Here is a 21,595-nt window from a genome sequence, read left to right as displayed (position 1 = left end):
AAATGGAATAGAAATTTGGGAGAACCAGGAATCTACACAGATGTTCATTTGTTAGTCCCTTGCATAAAAATATCATTTCCCTCTGGGTTTCCATGGTTACTAATCTCTCTTATTTATCCCTAAAAGAACAGGATAAGATGAACTTAATTCCATGCCATCCCCTGAAGGTTAGAGGCAGACGTGGGCTCTGAAAGGTATATCATTCATAGGGCCAACATGTCTTCTGGCTCTAGCACCCTGGATATGTGCCCAGGAGATGCTGGAGCTCAGATACTTAAGGGCTCTTGGACAATCTGACCTGGGAAGTGAACGGGGAGAGTGGATTGGGGGGTACCTTATTACTCTGGGTCCCTGGGCCGCAGGGTACACAGGCCTGGATACCGTAGGGCTGGTGTGCCCTCAGGAATGTGTTAGCTGGACAGGGGTAGCAGGCCCCAGAGTTTCGGTTGATGTAGTAGCCAGCAGGACAAGAAGTGCAGGAGGAGCCGGAGTCAGAGGACTCCAGGGCACAGATGCGGCAGTAGGAGGCCACGCCATCCATGACGTTGGTGACATTGATGGAGTAGAGCTTGGCAACGTCGTTGGTGTACTTCCGACCCTGGAGCCAAGAGAGCAAGGAGAAAGAGAAAAAGGATAATAAGGATTTGGGCTCCAGGGGAAGAGCCCACAGTGGAGGCTCTTAGATAACAACAGATTGATCTCTTATCCTACAATTCACAAATAAGGCAAGAAATACTCTACTACTCTGTTTAATTTATTCATTCTGCCTACCATCCATACTAAACCATTACTAATGGTTTATAATATATATTTTATTTATATATATATAAAATATCATTCATAGGGCCATATATATAATAATAATATATAATTATATATATATAAGATAATGTATAATTATATATAAACCAACTAACCATTTGCTAAACACCTATTACAGTGGGTTCCCAAACTTTTTTGGCTTACTGCCCCCTTTCCAGAAAAAATATTACTTAGCGCCCCCTGGAAATTATGAAACTATTTATTGAACTCAGAATAGAATGTAATACAAAAAAAGTGTGGCCATCACCTCCTCCCTGGATCGCTGCAGCACCCACCAGGGGGCGGTAGCGCCCACTTTGGCAATCACTGACCTATTATATAAGGCTCTTCCCTCCATTTGATCTAGAAATAGGCACAAAGGAAATTTCTTGGATAATCATAATTTATTACATATATTCATATAATATGGGTAGTATGTACATATTATATTATTATGATATATATTATATATGTGTTAGCTAAAAAAAAAAAACCACCAAAAACCCAACAACAACAGAGGTTATTAGGTTCTGGGGTTGGTTATCTAGGAGGGTTATGGTACTACTTACCCAGAAGAGCATTAAGAATAGGATAGATCCCTACTTGCCTAGTCTGGGTGATTTATCCAGTTAGGAGAAATAAGCATCCCAGCTTGGTTAGGAGGAGATAAAGGAGACGATCTCTTAAAGTCCTTCTAAACCTAGTGTTCGAAGCATCCGCTCCCCTCCTGGGCTAGTCCTGAGAATTCGTCCTTGCTCCAACTGTCTCTTCCTGAGCAATGATGCTTCCTGGGGATGAGAGACTTACTGTTTCATGGAAGGTGGTCCTCTGGAAGGCCCAGGTGAAGCTCATGCTGGAGTTCTTCTCAATGATGTAGGTATAGGACTGTTTGCCCTTCGGTCCCTTCCATGTTTCCACTGGAGTGTTGGTCCTGGAATTCATTCCCTAAATCCAAAACAGAGATAGAATTTTTGCAGAGCAGTCTGAACTCTCCCCCTCTACCTACCCTGATCTTTCCACCCTGTCTTCCTCATGGTGGTGAATGAATGAAGAAGCAGAGCATGATGCCCTAATTAGAATGATTGCAAGACTCAAAATTAGTCTATTAATACTCTGAGAACAAGATTGGCATCTCCTCCTTCTTCTTCTGAGTCTCCCCATGGGCACTGAAATACCATTCCTTCCCCCCCCCCCCATCCCATACTGACCACACACTGGTCAATACAGTTAGTGGATGAAGATAACCCTCCCTCTGGTCCCAACAAGAGCTTCAGGAGGGCAGGGAAGCAACCTACCACCATGAAATAAAGCTCGCAGTTCACGGAACACACAGTCTCAAAGACAAAAGTAATTCTGGCCACTTCTTTATTTTCTGTGTCTGCCATCATTGAATGCGGAGGGCTGTGGGAGCAGAAGCCAAATGTCACTTCTGGGGGCCCATAAATAGTTATTTTAAAAAATAGCAGCATAAGCCAAAAGGAAGAGGGGGGGCAGGAAGAGGAGCGGGGTGCTCTGAAAGACGGCCGCAGGTCTCTAGCCTCGTCTCTTTAATGAAGACCTGACTGTATCTACCCAGAAGATCACATCCCATCAGGATCTCTATACTGAGGGTACAACAATCCTTCCCTTCCCTAAATGTGTTTAAAGTTCAGACTTATGGGGAACCAAGAGAAACAGCTTTGAGGGCTGAGGATGATGATGCATTTGACCAAAGCAGGACTCTCTTGGAAATCAATAAAAACCCTAAAAGTTTAGATAATCTTCTCATGACGGGATTCAAATGAAAGGAATACTTGGAGAGTAGGAAGGAGGAAAAGGTGACATTACACTGGCAAAGGAAAAGTTGATCAATTGACCAGCCCTTCAAAAACACAAATGGAAGAAAGAATTCACATTGGCTCTGGAGAAATCCAGTTCCAACTTTGCCTCCCATTCTGGCTCTCTACCTTGGAGCTGAGGATCTCATCTCCTCAGGCTTTCTGTTCCAAAAGTGATGATTCTGTCTGCCATTGGATGTGTGTAATTAGAAAATCTTGAACCCCTGAACTACATTACCCAGAATCCTTTCCCCTTCATCCTGCTTGCATCTTCATGTATTGTTTATAAGTTTGCTGTAAGCCCACCCTCTCACTCTTTTCTCTCCCAACTGTGGCTGGGTTAGCTCCCTTTTTACTTTAGCTTTTTATTTTCTTTTACTTCAAGTTGTTATTAATAAATAATAAATAAAACAGAATAATAATTTACTACTATGAATATAACATTCATTACTAATAATATATTGTGCTGTATTAATATATTATGTCACATATATAATATATAATATGATGTCATAATGATATATAATATTAATGAGAATTAATAAAATATAATAATAAATAAAATACAACACATAAAACTAATTAATTAATAAAGAATTAATACATCTCAATAATAAAATAAATAAAAGATAAATCAAATAAAAATAAATATAATACTTGGAGATATTATATATTAATTTTGTATGTTTGGAATTGGGGAAATGCCATTTAAAAATATGTTACAAATTTCCCATGGACACGTGGGGACTGTGAGACTACATTTCCCGTGATTCCAATGGATTTTCGGTTTCCGGTTTTGGGGCATGGGGATGTCAAACGTCCCCACACATAGGGCAGTTTAAATTCGGAGGAGGACCTAGAGAAAGGCACTTGGTTTTCCTGGGTGGCTGGCTGGCGTACAAGAGAAAGAGGATGGGCACCAGCGGTAAATTTAAAAGATAGTCAAGCGTGGTAATATATATATATATATATATATATATATATATNTCTCCCCAGAATCCAGAGAACAATGAACCTATTTGGTGGAGGCACCAAAAGATGCCTAAACACCCTTCACTGGACCATGTAGAGCAAAATTGAACTTTGGGTGCAGTTGATTTGAACTATGGGGAGCTGAATGAGCTAAATGCATTTGTTTTGAAAGTACACTACTATGCCAATAGGGACTGCCCCTAAATTGTTTTGTTTTTTTTTTTTGTCAATGTGGCTAGTTTTATCGATTTGTTCATCTATTTCTTTTTTCCCCAAATTCCAGAAATTTAGAAGTTGTCTATGTTTACAGATCCACATTTCCTGTAACTCCAATGGGTTTCTGGTTTTTGGGTGTGGGGACATCAAATGTCCCCATGCATAGGGAGCTTAAATTCAGAGGAGGGCCTAGAGGAAGCCTCTTAGTTTTCCTGGGTGGCTGGCTGGCATACAAGAGACAGAGGATGGGCACCAGTGGTAAATTTAAAGGTAGTCAAGAGAGGCTTTATATATATATATAACCAACAAAGCCATGGCTATTAAAATATTAATTTCTCTTATTTTATCAGTCTTTTTCATTTTTAATCGTAACAATTTCTAAGCTTACAAATGAGAAGGATTATCTTAGCTGGGCTCACAGGGGCCCAAGGCCAGGAGAATCAGAATTTTAGTGCTGGAGGAAACTTGAAAGACTATCTAGTCCAACCCATTTATATACATAAGGCAGCAGGCCCCTCTTGAGTGATTTGTCCAAGGTTTAAAAGTGATTTGTCCAATGATAAAGCCATGACTAGACACCCAAAGTCTCTTTACTTTTAGGCCAATATTTCTACCATTATAACTTATTGTATCCTCCCTAAAAAGGGAAGAGAAAATATTTAAATAATACTTCTTGGCTAACGAGAACATCAGGATGAATAAGAGGGATAATCCCTCTTCTCAGGCTACTTCCCAAGAGACAGGATAGACCAGAAACCCCTCATGAAGCATGAGGAAGGAGAGGCCAGATTTCAATGTCCTTTCTGTAACTGTGAGGGACAAGAATGAGAGATGGCAACATTGTGTACTGGGAGAAAAACTGGCCTGCCCATGCGTCATGAACGTCTGTGATGGAGTAGGTCTGAGACTGAAGAGATGTGTGACTTTGGTCACTTAGACACCCTGGGCCTTAGTTTCCTCATCTGTAAAATAAAGTTTTGGACTAATCTCCAACATTCCTTCTAGCTTTGCCATAACTTTGTTGAGTAGCAAGACAATAGGGGGCTATGCAGGGTAAACTTGCGTGTGCCACAGTTAGGAAACCGTGATTTAATTCTGATCCAATGGATTTCAAGCCTCACAGCCCCTTAGAAAAATGTAGCATTTTGTGGCAGCTTCAACTCCAACCCCTTCTCCGGCAGTTTATATTCCTCACCTGAATCCTGGTACAATCAGCGTAAGGATCATGAAATCATTATCTGAGGCTCCAGCAGCTGTATAAATATGGTCACCAGCTACCTCCCAGCCTGGAAAATGAGGGAGAAGAGTGACCAGTAGGATAGATTATTATGATTAAACTTGGAGAAGGAAGCAAAATGAGTTTTGGAATAGGAAGAATTTCCTCAGTCCCCAGTTACATGGTCCATGAGGTGATCTTGTTTCTTTGGTCAAAGACTTTGAAATGAGAGACAACTAGTTGGCTCAGTTGATAGAAAAACCAGTCTGGGAGATGGGGGAGTCCTGGGTTCAAATCTGACCTCAGATACTTCCAAGCTATGTGACCCTTGGCAAGTCACTTAACCCTAATTGCCTAGCCCTTACCACCCTTCATCCTTGGAACTGATATTTAGTTATCAATTATAAGAGCGAAGGGGAGGGCTTTAAAAAAAGAGACCTCAAAATTATTGGGACAAAAAAGATTTAGTAAGCAATACCCAACTCTAAAAGGCATCAATAACACCAGGGAATATCATAGAGCCCCCAAGGTGAACAGAGAGAGTTGTAGGGGGGAAAAGGAGGGGTCCTTACCTGCCATGCCCTTGTACTCAAAATTGATTCCACTAAGAACAGTAGTTTCCATATTTGTGGGCAATGTGTTCCACCATTTGTATTCAAAACCCAGGGCTGGTTCGGTCCCAGCTGGGCAGTTGATACAGCCTGACAAGAAGTGAAACACAAGAGTTAACTGAGAAAAAAGACTATCAATTCAAACTGGAGCTGCAGCTATGTTGGTTAATGGCAATAAGAGCCTCAAAAAAAAGTAATTCTCATTTACTGTTATTTAATAAACTCCAAAATGACAAGGCCAGTTTATAGGCAGATTGAGGCACAGAGAATGATGAGAAAAATGGCAAAAAAGACAGAGAAATGTGGGATGCCCACAAGTTCAGGCTTCTCCCCAAATTTTTCAAGCTAAGACCCTGGTGTATCTTATAGTTCAGGACATCTTTAAACCCATCACATAGTATTGGATGCAATTTCCTGAGGTTGGAATGTACAGAAATCATCCCCCAATCTTTTCTTCTTCATCATTCCTAGACTCTGCTGCGTCCAATTAGGCTACCATCTTGGGTCAGGAAACCTGGTGATAACATTTTTTGCATAGCTTTTGTTGTTAAGACCCAGGCACCTAATATCGAAGTGTTTCCTGCATGCTTGTGCCAGTGCCTGTTAGATTTCACTGCTAGAAGAAGGGAGGGAAGAGATCTTCAAGTTTAATTCTAGTATAAACTGGATCAAATTGCCAAACATCTTTGAGAGGGGGGGAGGGAAGGAAGGGAGGGAGAAAATTTGGAAAACACACGTTGAAAATTGTTATTACATGTAATCAGGAAAACAAAATATCTCTGAATGAAAAAATAATAATGAAGTTTGACTCTGAAGGGGATGGCACTAGAACACGGGTGTCCTGTATCCCAGGATGGCATTCAAGCCTGCGCTCCCCCTCAGGTCAGAGGTATCTAGTTCTTAACACAATCCTCAGGAGATAAGAGGGTTGGGTTCAGTGTCCATGGGGGTATTATCAATCTACTCATGGGACCCCCCTTGAGGATAGTGCAATAGGTCAGGATATGAAGTAAGAAGTACAGGTTACCTGAGCCATTGGAGAAAGAGCCATAGGGACAAGGCTCGCAGGTGCTGGTGTTGGTTTTAAAGAAACCTGGGTTACAGGGTGGGCAAAGGGTCTTCATTCCAGAGGCTGGAAGTTTTACTGCTCCTGGAAGATCCTCACTGCAAATTTTGGGTTCTGCCCATTTGTACATGAGCTGTGTCTGGAAAAGGAAAAAAAAAGGACCAAAGATTGCTAGTTTTCCACCTTGTAGGACACACAACATATCAAAAGAGTCCAATGAATAAATAATGAAATTCCATTAGAAATCAATGGGCACAAATCCAACCTCAGACACTTCCCAGCTGTGTGACCCTGGGTAAGTCACTTGACCCCCATTGCCCACCTTTACCCCTCTTCCACCTATGAGCCAATACACAGAAGTTAAGGGTTTAAAAAAAAAGAAAGAAATCAATGGGCAGTGGACAACTGACTCATTCACTCATTCTCGTACCCATCAATCATTTTTTTTTTATGACTAGTATATGTAAGTCACAGTTCTAGGCACAATAGAGGAGAGACAAAGATAATTAAATTATCTATAGACAGTATTGGAACTACTATGTTAAACTGAATATATACTTGGATAACTGAATATATACTCGAATAAAATATATGTAATAGAGTCATCGTTTTGCATGTAATTTTCTTTTCTGCTTTGTATATGTATATATCTCATGTTTGGTGAGGTATGCCAAGCTCATAATAATAATAAAGAAAATTTAGCAAAATATATAAAATTATATGTATATGTATTTTTTAATGTATCATTTGTACCCACAGAAAGCTTACAACTTAGAAGGGAGGGGACATTATAAATATGTTTCACTATACAATGATGACATAATATTTTCTACATAAATTTTTTTAGTTGAAACAGTTGAATTATTTTTATGTGTATATATATATATAATCTTATTTTATTGCCAAAATGTCTAATATCCTGAAATTACTCCATATTTTATAGCCCACATATATCCTGGCATAGAGAATAATGTAAGCAAAGACTGGGGCAGGAAAAGAACTAGATTTCTAGATGTTCAAGTTTTCTCTTAAATTTTTCATTTGAAAACCTTAGTGCAGCTTATGGTCAAGGCATCCTTAAGCCCACCAAATATTGGTCATACTATCTAGCATATAATTTGCATGTAACCTACTAAGGTAAAAATCTCCAGAAATCAGTGGCTCACTGACCTCTGCTGGGTCAAATTGGGCCAACCATAGGCTAGAAAAACTCCCGAATTACTCTCTCCTCCATAGTTAGAAAGCCATGCAAACTATGTAATCATTGATAAAATCATATGGGTTTTTAAAAATGTTTTTGGTTAATTTTTTGTGTTATGTTGATAATTTTTTTGATTTTTACCAGTCTTTGATACATGATATAAACCCAACTTGGTCATGATGAATTAACTAATATTTTATTTAATACTTTAACATTTACACTCATTAGGGAAACTGGGCTACACTTTTCTTTTTCAGTATTATCTTAGCCAGGAATTAAGGTCAATACTTGAGAGATAGTGTGAAAAAGTAGACAGAAAGCTGATTTCAGAGTCAGAAGACCTGGGTTCAAGTGTTGCCTCCAACACATAGTTGATCCTGGGCAAGTTCTAATTTAATGTCTTGGTGCCCCCAGTAGAGGATCCTCAACAGATAAGCTTTTGTTGTTTGTTTATTTTTTTTAATTGTGTCAGATTCTTTCTGACCCCTATTGGTGTTTTCTTGGCAAAGATCTGGGAGCAGTTTGCCATTTCCTTCTTCAGCTCATTTTACTGATGAGTAAACTGAGAAATACAGGGTTAAATTACTTGCTCAGGGTCACACAGAGAAGTGTCTGAGGCAGGATTTGAACTGCTAGAGCTGCATGCTATCCACTATGCTATCTGCCAAAGAAACTGTACAACCCCAGATTTGTTTTCTGAGCAGAGTCTGAACCATAGGGTGGGCTTCTGGAAGTCTTCAGGAGACTAGGAAAAGGTAGAGTTCATGAGAGAACAATTAAACTAATTGTTCATGGACTACATTGAATTCTTCACATGGTTTCCATGGGGTAGAATAATGGCTATTCCTAAATCCAATGTATGCATTTACCTTATAAATATTCCCATTCATCCAATATATGTTACCCATACATGGATCTATTATAGACTTATGTGGATTCTGAGGAACCTTTTATTTTCCTCTGCAGAGAATTAGACACAAGTCATGAATGTATTCTAAGAATTCTCAGGTACAAGGGTTAGGGAGAGTGTAACACAACTAGAAAGAATGATTTAAGGAAAACATCTTGGAGATTGAATCTGGTCTATGTAATCCTAGACCTTGAGATGATAGGCCATGGAGGAAGAAAGACAGAGAGAGAAAGAGAGACAGACAGACAGACAGACAGACAGACAGACAGACAGAGACAGACAGAGAGAATGAGAGGAGAGAGAGAGAAAGAAGGAAGGAAGGAAGGAAGGAAGGAAGGAAGGAAGGAAGAAAGGAAGGAAGGAAGGAAATCCATACAAGAAAGATATAACTAAAATCAAAGACTAGATAGACTATTTTTAAAAACTATGCTAGACAAAAAAAAAAACCCTGATATGTAAGCAATTAAAAGTTTACAAAGGTAACTCCATTCATCTATGAATAGTTTTCAAAAGAAGAAACACAAATTGTTCATAACCATTTCAAAAAATACTTAATCTTATTAAAAATTAAATAAATGAAAATTTGAGGTACCATCTCATATTTATTAAATTTGCAAAAATAATGAAAGGCAATGATACTCATTGCTAGCAGTTATGAAGAAACAAGGACACTTATTCAGTTCTACTGAAATTACAACCTTGTAGAATCATTTTGGATAATAATCTAATAGAATGAATTTAAAGTTTTTAAAAAATCATACTCGATAAAACCCAATAATTCTGTTGTTGGGAAAACATTATGAGAAATAGCAATAAAAAGTGCTATTTGTCAAAGATTTTCACTGAAGTATTATATGTATAACCTAGACTTGTCTGGGCATGCCAAATTTCTTAACATGAAGGGGACTTTTGTGGGCAAGTCCAAATTGGCTAACATGGATGCCATTCAGCCCCCTTAGCATGTAGGTAGATGACTATGCAACAATTTTTAAAATTGACGAGGCTGAGACCTTTCTCTCTCTCTCTCTCTCTCTCTCTCTCTCTCTCTCTCTCTCTCTCTCTCCCTCTCTCTCTCTTTCCCCCTCTTTCTCTTTCTCTCTTTCCCTCTCCTTCTCCCTCTCCCTCTCCCTCTCTATCTCTCTGTCTCTGTGGCTGTCTCTCTCTCCACACTTCCCCCTTACCCCACAGACTAGCATAGTTTTTCCTCTTCATTTTTTCCTGATGTATCCAAAACATAAAGACAACAGTTTGGAGCAGAGAAAGAACCTTATTGGAGTAACTTAAAAGTTATTTATACATTTTATGGGTTGAATTTCATTTGTTTAAATAACTATGAAGCAAGCTTGGTTTATTATGTTGGCGTTCAATTTGTTGTGTTTTTTTTTTTTATTTTTTTTAAACCCTTAACTTCTGTGAATTGGCTCATAGGTGAAAGAGTGGTAAGGGTGGGCAATGGGGGTCAAGTGACTTGCCCAGGGTCACATAGCTGGGAAGTGTCTGAGGCTGGATTTGAACCTAGGACCTCCTGTCTCTAGGCCTGGCTCTCAATCCACTGAGCTACCCAGCTGCCCCCTCAATTTGTTTTATAGTAAATCATGGAAGATGGCAGAATAGAAGCACAGAAAGCTGGAACCTCTCTGAGGATCTTCTCAAATTAACCTTTAAATAGCACCTCAGAATGAATCCTGGAGTGACAGAACCAACAAGGGGATGGAGTGAAGCAACTCTACTGCAGAAAACAACTTGGAAGGTAGGCAGAGAGGGTCTTTTTTGTTGGGTTAGAGGGAAGCACAGCTGGCAGCAAAGCCACACCAAAGAGTACCAACTGCCAACTTCCTACTCCAGGTTCTGGATCTGGGCACCAGCCAATTTCAAAAGTCTGAGACCTTGTCTAAGCCAACAGCAGAGATACCCCACTCTCACACCTTGAAGTTCTAAGCCCTAGCACAAGCCTGCAGTGAGCCCCCAAACTCTCATACAAGACAATTCATGGTGCCTGGCCCATTTGAACCTAAGGGGTCCAGGGAAGGATCTCCATAAAACTCTGTGGATGAGGAACATAGAGAAGGCCAGTATAACTGGATTATAGAATGCAGGAAGGAGTGTGACATATAAGAAGACTAGAAGGATGGGTTGGGGTCAAACTATAAAAGGCCAGAGAATTCCCACATTTCTCTAGAGGCAAGAGGAAGCCTAAGTCTATTGAAGAGAGAGGTGACGTGGGCAGACCTGCATTTCAGGAAAATCCTGTGGAGGATGGACTGGAACAGGGAAAGAGGTGAGACAGAAACCCATTAGAAGGCTGTCCCAAATGTCCTTGTGGGAGGTGATAAGGGCTTGAACGAGGGTTGTGGCTTTATGAAGAGAAGGGGACATATGCCAAATGTGTTGTGAAATGGAAACAAGACCAGGCGACTGATGATTAGATATGTAGACTGGGGAGTATAAGGAACTAAGAATAATGCCAAGTTTGTGAGCCTGGGAGGTTGGATAAAAAATATCTTCTGTAGAAACAGGGGAAGTTCCATATGGAAAAAGGTATTGATGGGAAATATGAATTCTGTTTTGGAAATGATTGAGGTGTCTTTGGGACATTTGGCTTGAAATGTTTAGTAGTCAAGGGCAAAGATGGCTCAGAGGATTCAAAGCCAGGTCCAGAGATGGGAGGTTTAGGTTCTAATCTAGCCTTACTTCCTAAGTTGCAACTTAACCCCCATTGACTAGCCCTTGTAACGCTTCTACCCTAGAACCAATACACAGTATTGATTCTAAGAGGGAAGGTTGTGATCGTCGAATCGTTTTCAGTCATGTCTGACTCTTTGTGATCTCCTTGGCGGTTTTCTTGGCAAAGATACTGTAGTAGTTTGCCATTTCCTTCTCCAGCTTGTTTTACAAGGAAACAGAGGCAAATAGGGTAAAGTGATTTGCCCAGGGTCACACGGCTAGTATTTGCAGCTGGATTTGAATTCAGGTCTTCCTGCCTCCAGGTTAGGTACTCTATCCACTGAGTCACCTAGCTGCCCACACTGAACCCAATGGAACTGAGAAGGTCATCAAGAAAGAACAGAGAAAGAGAAGAAGACCAGGATAGAGGCATGAGATATATCTACAGTTAGAGGGGAAAGGGGTTGGTTTGGATGATGATTCAGCAAAGGAGTCATATGGGTAGAAACAGAACAAGGGGAGAGCAGAAAAGTGTCCACATACATTTTTTTAATCCAAAGGAAGACCTCCAGTGCATTGTATGGTCCCCTTATGGAGGACTCATAGCAGGACCTGGCTAAGAATCACCCAGGATGAGATGGCTTGAGGAGGTTGTCATCTGCAATGGAGGAATAGCTAGTGCCAGTGAGATCACTGGCCCAAAGAAGCATCAAACACTTAAGTAGAACCTGGGTCCTAGCAAGTGACTGAACTATGAAAAGCCAGGCATCTAATCTATTCAGCACTTTGAGTACATCTTTAGAAGGTGAGGTTCCTTAAAGTTCTGGGCTGTTTTTGTCTTTCTTCACATCTATAGTACCTGCCACACACTTAATATATCAATCACTCTGATTAATTTATTAATCACTTGTTGACTGACATTGTGTTACTATCTCTTAACCAGGATCCTTAATTTTCCAAATCCCAATGGTTTTAGAACTGGGTTTTCTGTGGTGGGGGGTGAGCAGGACAGTAACCAGGGGGCCTGGTTGCTCTACTGTACCAAGGGTGGGATGACAAGAACTGTCTGCCCCAAGTATAGACAATAAGGGGGTAAAATTATCCGTAGTTGATGTAAAAACAACAATAAAACTAACCGTCTTCTTTTTATCACCAGTATGTGCCAACAATTCTATACAACGTCAGCAATAAACTACTCCTCTCCCTAAAAAAACATTTTGTATTTGAACAATTTCTGCATGATGGCAGTTGGCCCTGACATGCTGAGGATGGGTTATAAGCCTCCATTCAAGATTAAGTGCATAACAGTTCCAAACTGTTTGAGCCCGATTCAGGAACAGTTTGTGCCTCCAACCCCTGGGGTCCTACATATTCCTGCATTTAAGCAGTAGATTTCAAAAGAATAATGTCTCCTGGCGATTCCTGTTTCCGTGATCAGAAACTCCAGTTACTACTTTATGCAGATGGTATTTTTTGGTGCCATTCACATTGGTGGTCTTTTTAAAATTGTTCTGCACTTATTTCAAATTATATTTTAAAGACAAAAAAAGAGAGTTTGGGGTGCTTCAATTCTGTCATTCTCTATGACCACTTAGAATTTGTATTTGTGTTTAAAATTTAAAACAGTGAAACAGTGCACAAATGACAAGGTGCAATATTTTTTTCTTAGTAAAAGCAATTTATTTTACATGTGAAATGTTGCAGTCTTTAAATAATATCTTTAAAACTGAAATGAATTCTTTTCCAATTATTGTAAAACTAAAGAGAAAATCAAGAAGATATAATATTGCACCAGTGCTAGCACTGCTAATAATGTTGTTTTTTGAGTTGTGTCCAACTCTTCCTGACTCCATTTGGGATTTTCTTGGCAGAGATATAGTAGAGTTGCCATTTCTTTTTCCAGCTTATTTTATAGATGAGGAAACTGAGGCAAACAGGATGCAAGTGACTTGCCCAGGGTCACCGGCTAGGAAGTGTCTGAATTCAGATTTGAACTCAAGTCTTCCTGACTCTAGGCCTGGTATTTCACCCACTGTTCCACTTAACAGCCCATGATAGAATTTACTAGCCAAGTTATATTTTGCATTCATTTTGGATCTATTGAAATTAATTAGTGGTATGAATCTCTGCCCAACTTCTCCTCATGTTTAAACTTTCAGGGGGTGACTGCCAAATTACAAACCCAGACTTCCTTGCCTTCAGAGTAGGGAAAAATCCCTATAGTCATGGATGGGTAGGTAAGTCTTCTTAAATTCACTATTATGAGGGGTAGCTGGGTAGCTCAGTGGATTAAGAGCCAGGCCTAGAGACAGGAGGTCCTAGGTTCAAATCTGGCCTCAGACACTTCCCAGCTGGGTGACCCTGGACAAGTCACTTGACCCTCATTGCCCACCCTTGCCACTCTTCCACCTATGAGCCAATACACGTAAGTTAAGGGTTTAAAAAAATTCACTATAATGTGTACAGACCTATAACCATTTAAATTTTGCAAAACACTTTGTATATATATTACTTAAGCTGGGCCTCCTTATACCCTAGGCTTCTAGGGATTTATAGGCAATATCATTCCCATTTTATAGATGAGGAATCTGATTCTTAGAGATGTTATGGGAACTGCCCTTTGCCTTCCTTCCTTCCTTCCTTCCTTCCTTCCTTCCTTCCTTCCTTCCTTCCTTCCTTCCTTCTTCCTTCCACACAGCTACCAAGTGTCTGGGACAGGATTTAAACTCAGGAAGATGAATCTTCCTGACTCTAGGAGAAGTAATCATTTTCACACAACTGGTAAATGTCAGGGCTGCTCCTCAAACCTGAGTACTGGATCCAAAGTCCATTTCTCTGTGTGATCTAGAAAACTGCCTCTATGCCATGGGTGCAGTGGAAAGTATATTTGAACTGGGAGTCAGAACCCTGGGTTCAAATCCTGCCTCTGCCTTTTACTACCTGTGTACCCATGGGGCAGTTCACTTGATTTTTCTGGGCCTCAGTTGTCAAATATGTACAAGGAAGAAATTAGATTAGATAAGTTCTGGGGTTCCATCTACTTCTAAATGTGACCTACCAGAAAGTCAAGACAAGCTGCAAAGGAAAACTATTCATTTTCTTTTGGACACATTGAGGTTTGGGGACAGGCACAGAAACATACCCACACTCCCCCCAATTATACTCCCAGAATTGAAGCATCACCCCCTGAAGCAAGTTGAATGAATCATAAGCCTTCCATTAAATGAAAAAAGAGCTGATAGAGCACCAGGGCGAGAGATTTCCTCTGAAAGGAAATTCATCCAAGGGCTGCACCAAAGTTGAGGTGGGGGGTAGAGAGGCTATGTTCAATCGCCCCTCAGTCAATGATTACAGAGACAAGCCAAGCAGATGACTTCAACTAGCAGGGGAAATGATCCAAACAAAAACAGCTCCTGACCCCAAGATGATGAGACCCAAAAGGACCTTTTCCCCTACTTACTGAGACATCTGTCATCTCGCTTGACTTTCCCATCTGCCCTAGGATCTTGCCAGGGATGCCCTTGGGGGACTACTCAGTACTGCTGGTCCTTCTAGGCACCTCCAAACTGGTAGCGAGCTGCCCGGGGAGCACACATAAGCTTTGGGATCACAGTACCTACCTCTCCATTGGCATCACAGGCTGTGTGCGTGTAGAAATAATCTTTGTCAGTGCAAGCTGGACGCAGCTTACAAGAAGAGGATCCTTGTTCTACAAACCAAAAGCAGAGGAAAACGCCATAGCTTGTGTTAGGAATTCAGAAGACTTTCTTACCTGGCTTGTGAGAGCAAACATTTCATCTGCCCAGGGGTGGTTGTGAACCTGCATCCCTGCATCCCTGCTAAAGCCTAGGCAGAGTCAGGTAATGGCACCCGATTCTCTTATTACTAGCCTGTAACAAAGCCCTGAAGAATGGAAAGAACAATGGACTTGAAATCAGATCTGGATTGGGAGACCAATCGTGCCATTACTACCTAGCTGACCCTGGGTAAGTCACCTGTCTGCTAGGTACTGTTTCCTTGTCCAAAAAAGATGGTATTGGGCTCAGGGACCTCTAAGGTGCCCTTCAACTATAGATCTGGGATCATTTGAATGACTCTCAATCACTGAGAAAGGTAGGTACGGAAATTGGGGGGTGGAACTGAGAGTCAAAGAATAGGCTGGTCAAAAGGACTGGCTCCAAATTGGTCCAGGCTTTTTCTCCTACCTGATCTGTGCAGTACTTTTCTCTAGGCTTCTAATAACCCCTGCCTGGGCTCAGTGCCCTTGACTCACACCATGGTTGAAGAAAAATGCTGACTTCTGCCTATGGACTTCCTCCCATAGATACAGTTGTCCCTTCCATATCTCTATTTCCCCTATTATTGTTTTGATGTATCATGGGTTAGCAAAAGAAATTAAATGGGAATTTTTTTGTGGAAGCCACAGACCCTACATGAAGGCCAGCAAACAACACAGAAAACATTAAGAAACTTAGAAATGTATATGTAAGCCAAAATGTATAACAAGGTACTGTAAACGCTCCATAAAAGAAAACGAAAAAGTTCAGACTTCTTCTTTAATACAAAGGGAGGGCCAAAACATTTTACTGAGCTTTTCCAAATGGTGGGAGCATCATACTCCTAACCCCAGAGATGTGGAAGGGATAACAGTACTATACTGAGCCACTGAGCTTTGGTAAAATGAGAGGGTTAAACTAAAGAGACTTTAAGGTCTGTTTCAGCTCTCAAAATATGACCAGGGGTGCCTTCTCCCTCCAAGTCAGCAAATAGCCTCTCTTCCATTATTAGCAAAGCAGCTTTTTCCTTTCTTTCATGCAATCTTCCCAAACTAATCAGAAGAGAGATGATAACGTCCAACCCCACTTGGATTTAGACTAAAACTCTTCTGTCTCTCACTTCCACCAGCCTTGGGCTGCTTTTGACACTTGGCTTGAAAATTTCATTATCTATCATGTCCTATGTTCATGTATGGCATGCTTGCTATCCATCCAAATCTGTTTCTAGTTCTTAGACCTTAAAAGGCATAGATTGCTTCGGTGTGCCTTTATTTTCATGTTTATGTTTATTTTTGTGTCTTTTTATGTATTTATTTTTAATTAGTTATTTAGACTATTTTCCCATGGTTATATGATTCATGATTTTTCCCACCCCTCTTTCCTCCCCACTCCCAGAGTTGACAAGCAATTCCACTGGGTATCCTTGTTCAAATCTATTTCCATATTACTCATATTGCAAAGGCATCTAACAAATGCTTATGATACTGTACTAGTTACCTGGGTTTATTCTTACTTGGCAGAGTTCACTAAATCCTTGGCTTCCTTCAAGACTCATTTTCTTGCAGGAGCCCTTTCCTGGACTTCCCAGCTTCTAATGCCTTCATTTCTAAGGCTATCTTCTATCTACAACATAGGCATCTTGTATCTACCTCCTTACATACATGCTTTCTTTTTTCTTTTTGAACCCCTTATCTTTTGTCTTAGTAATAGTTCTAAGAGAAAAGAGTAGCAAGGGCTAGTCAAATCAGGGTTAAGTGACTTGCCCAGAGTCTCAGAGTTAGAAAGTGTCTGAGGCCAGATTTGAAACTAGATCCTCCTGACTCCAGGCCTGCCACTCTATAGTTGTCCATGTACATATTTTCTTGTAAGATTTCATAAGCTGTAGATGAGACTTCACCTTCTCACTGCCCTCTGCCTCTCTGATAGGAAGCTAGAGCCATGAACTCCAAACCTCTGGTTAAGGAGCAGAACTCAGCTAACTTCATTTCTCAACTGGTTGTACCTTCCTTGAGACTTTTCTGAATTCTCTACCATTTAGAGTATCTTTCCCACCTCAGCCACCAACTCTTTTCCACCAGCTTTATAGATTTTTTTTCGGCTTCCTTTTGTGTGTTATCTTCCCCCATTAGATAGATTGTAAACTCCTTGAGGGCAGGGATTGTCTTTTTCATATTTTTTTTTTAAATGAGCTTACCTAGGAGTGCTGAAACTTTTTCTTCCATTTTGGTAGGTTCTTTTTTTTTTTTTTAACCCTTAACTTCTGTGTATTGGCTCCTAGGTGGAAGAGTGGTAAGGGTGGGCAATGGGGGGTCAAGTGACTTGCCCAGGGTCTTTTTCATATTTTTATCTCCAGCACTTAGCACAGTGCCAGAAAAATAACCTCCCTTCTTTCTTAGTATCATTTCTAAGACAAAAGAAAGATAATGGCTAAGACAATTGGGGTTGAGTGACTTGCCCAGGGTCACACAGCTAGGAAGTGTCAGAGGTCATATTTGAACCCAGGATCTCCCATTTCCAGGCCTAGCTGCCCCATAGGTATTTAATAAAAGTTGATTGAATGTATCACCTTCTACCTACCCCCTTTTACAATCTAAGCCCCTTGAGAGCCAGAGCTGTTTTCCCTTTTCCTTGTGTCCCCAGCAATCAGTACAATGCCTAAAATACAATAAATGATCAGATTGTTTGATTAATGCAAATGGCAAAATATCTCCCCTCTCATGATCCCAGGAAAAGAGCTGTTTCCCAAATGCTATTCTAACCTCATCATTTTCCCATATCTCCAAAGACTGTAAGATGTGAGCTCTTCTGACTGCAGATTTTGGGGGCTTCCCTCAAATAGCTAATTTCCCAGCACTCCTATGCTCCAGTCTTATTAGCACAGGCAGGGTGGAATTAATGGCAGAGAAGCAGCTGGTGCCTTCTCAGCTCATTAACTAGATTAACAAGCTAGAGGCCCTCTTAAGCAACAAGGCTAATGGATCCTGAATCTCTTGAATTTGGCTGATTTCATTCAAGAAGGATTGGGGAAGATTTTGAAAATGAACTCTTTCCCAGGACCTTAGAGGGTTAGGATTTGTTTTTTTCCTCCCTTTTTCTGAGTGTTGGACCAAACAAACCACCTGGTTACCTGCTGAAAAATAACATCTGCATAACAAGGAGGACTTTCTTGGGGTTGGCAAATATTTGCTCTGTGTGACAGCTTCACTCCTGGCTTCATAGAAATGCTGCAGCTGCTGATTAACTGTCTGGTTTAATCAATGATTAACCCAAATGTCGTGGCAACACTCGATTTCCCTGATCAGGAGGTCTTAGCCAGGCACTTAAACTGGGTGCCACCAATTTTTAAAAAGGAGAAAGAGAGACTGGATATGGTGTTTATTAAGGAAAAAGAAAACCATTTGAACAGTGCTGGCCTTGGGCAAAACACTGAAGAGTTTGCTTTTTACTCTTCATTCCCCTTTCTGAACCATTTCCTCCTTTTCCCACAGTCCCTCCTCTCTTTTAAAGTGCCTCTAGGCATGCCACCAAAGCAAAGCAAAAATGCCAACAAACTCATTAGCCCTAAGATTTTAGGGAGCTGCATCCCAGTGGTGTAGGCAAGGCACTGCTCAATGCAAAGTAATGAATTACAAATAGTAGAATTTCAGGCATTTGTCAAGAGAATTAGTTTGATCAAATGATCTTTTGCTATCCTTCCTCCCCAAATTCTAACAGGTAGGTCAACAAAGGCTGTGCCTATATGAAAGATCAGACTGATTCACCACTGGTTGAGAATGATGTATCCTTGAGCTATTTAATCAATCCTGATGCTGGCTCAGCATCCTTGGAAAAGTCAAATCTCCCGGGACCTTCATCTTAGTCTTCATAAAATGCATATATGTGATAAGGATTAAGGAATTCACTAAGTGTGAATCTCCTAGTTTATAGCGATCCTCGGCTATGCCTATATTTCACCAATTCAATTCTGCAAACACTTACTAGGCATCTACTTTGTTTTGGGCACTGGGGGATACAAAGACAAAAAGAAGCCAAAGGGGAAAAAACAGTCCTGGTCTTCAAGGAGTTTACATTCTATTAATTAATCAATGAGCATTTAATAATAGCCTACCACATGACATGATGGGCATTGTGCTAGGTGCTAGGGATACAAAGACAAAAGTGAAACATTTCCTTCCTTTAGGATGCTTACATTCTGTGTGGGGAGACACAGAAAGTAAATACAAAATAGATACCTAGTAATGAAAACAAACAGACCCTTACCCCCTGTCTTAGAATCAAAACTAAGTATCTGTTCCAAGGCAAAAGAGCTGTAAGGGTTAGGCAAATGGGGCTAAGTGGCCTCCTCAGTCATACAGTCATGAATTATCTGTGATCTAATTTGAACCCAGGTCCTCCTGACCTGGCTCTCTATCCACTGAGCCATACTACCCTAGCTGCCCCTATACACAATTGTTTTTGATGGGAGAGGAGGACACTAGCAGTTGAAGGGACTTGGAAATGTTTCATAATGAAGTAGGCTTTTGACCAACTGGGCTCTACTTGATTCAAAGAACATTTAGCATTTCTCAGTTGAAAATAACCAAAGCAATAAAAATTAGAATCAAAGAGTAAAGGGTTACAGCCAGAAGTGAGCTTAAAGGTCATCTCATCCAACCTCCTCATTTTACAGATGAGGCAATAAGCTCAGAAGGGTTCATCCATGGCTAAGCGGAAGATCTGGGATTGGAGCCCAGCTCTTTTGGCTTCAAGTCCATTGTTTTTTTTTTCTTTTCAACTAGGTCTAGTGCTCTAAATTTAGTCAATCACTGATGATTTAACTCAGTGGATAGAGCACTGGACCTGGAGGCAAGAGGACCCAAGTTCAAATTCTGCCCCAAACACTTATTGGCTATGGAACCTTTAGGCAAGACAGCGTACTTTGGTCTGCTTTGGTTTCCTTAATTGTAATTGGGGAATAATATTTCACAGGGATGTTCTGAGGATCAAATGGCACATGGCAGGCCCTATATAAATACTTATCCCTTCCCCCTCTCCCCATTCTGCTGCTTCTGTCTATTATGAAGGACTCCAAGCTAAAGTGCTAACCACAGTACTCCACAAAACCAAACAGACTGAAAAAATCCAATTCCCATTCAAAAGATTTACACTGGAGAGCTGACTTCTCCGTTGGTGGCAGAAGAATGAAATCACAAAATCCTAATTCTCAGACCAACTCACAAGCCCAGAGTCCCAAGGCTGCAAACTGATTTACATCATCAAAACAGACCCTCATCATTCAAACCAGTGCACAATTGGTGGGCTTAAGAGGGGAGCCTGGGACAGGCGACCACAAAGGCTGCCATTGATGAGGCACAGGAGGAAACAGAATGAGAAATCCAAGTGGAAAAACAGGAATTTAGACATACAGAGAAAACTGTTTGCCAGACCTAAACATTCCTGTTCTTGCCTAAAGTTACACTAAGCTGGCAAAGCCCTCGATAATGAATAATACTTTCATTTTATCAACAGCGAGGAACTAAACGATGCCTAGTCCGGCCAGTTTCTAATCTTAACTGAGCAAACACCCTAATGGGGGATTTGGGAATATGGATTTGTAGGTGAATGTGGGGGGCGCTTGAGAGAGCCTCTGAGATTACAATTCTGTGTGTTTGCTGGGTCTGAAGCCAGCAGGGATGAGTGTGGTGGGGGAGGGGGCTCACTCTACCCATTTCCACTCAGATCAATGTATTTCAGGTCTTGCAGACTGTGGAGACCAGGCCTGAATAGAGAGCTGATGGGCATTAGAAACCCTTTTCTCTCCTCTGTGTCAGATGCTAGTCCTTTGTCCCTCCCCTCCTTCCCACTAAAGGGACTATCCTGAACACTGGCTGTACTGGATAGAACTGATTAATTTTCCTCCCCTCCGGGCAATGTTTCTCAAGTTGAAGGCAAGGGAGGAAGAGTTATCAGGGGTTCACAGAAAGAAGCCATTTCTAAGTCTCTCTCTCTCTCTTTCTTTCCCTCCCTTCCTTTCTTTTTCTCTCTTCCTTCCCTCCTTTCTCACTCTTTCCTTTTTCTCTTCCTTCCCTCCTTTCTCTCTCTTTCTTTTTCTCTTCCTTCCCTCCTTTCTCTCTCTTTTCCTTTCTTTTTCTCTCTTCCTTCCCTCTTTTCTCTTTTCCGTTCTTTTTCTCTCTTCCTTCCCTCTTTCTTTTTCTCCATTCCTTCCTTCTTTCTTCCTTTTTTCTTTTCTTTCTTTCTTTTTCTCTCTTCCCTTTCTTTCTCTATCTTCCTTTCCTCCTTTCTTTCTCTTTCTTTTTTCCTTTCTTTACTTCTTTCTTCTTTCTTTCCCTCTCTTCTTTCCTTCCC

The 21,595-nt window shown here is 40.8% G+C and overlaps 1 protein-coding gene across 1 annotated transcript in view; it reads right to left on the bottom strand.

Moving 5' to 3' along the window:
• Positions 1 to 21,595, bottom strand: part of ELAPOR1 (endosome-lysosome associated apoptosis and autophagy regulator 1) — a 99,445-nt gene that overhangs the window by 13,057 nt on the left and 64,793 nt on the right. The window contains 7 exon segments of the mRNA XM_044675930.1: positions 335 to 598; positions 1,609 to 1,746; positions 2,097 to 2,202; positions 5,002 to 5,092; positions 5,595 to 5,723; positions 6,661 to 6,838; positions 15,095 to 15,183. Coding sequence (XP_044531865.1) covers positions 335 to 598; positions 1,609 to 1,746; positions 2,097 to 2,202; positions 5,002 to 5,092; positions 5,595 to 5,723; positions 6,661 to 6,838; positions 15,095 to 15,183 — 995 coding nt within the window.

The sequence above is a fragment of the Gracilinanus agilis genome, chromosome 4 (assembly GCF_016433145.1).
Source record: "Gracilinanus agilis isolate LMUSP501 chromosome 4, AgileGrace, whole genome shotgun sequence".
NCBI classification, from domain to species: domain Eukaryota; kingdom Metazoa; phylum Chordata; class Mammalia; order Didelphimorphia; family Didelphidae; genus Gracilinanus; species Gracilinanus agilis.
This window is presented reverse-complemented; position numbering and strand designations above follow the sequence as displayed.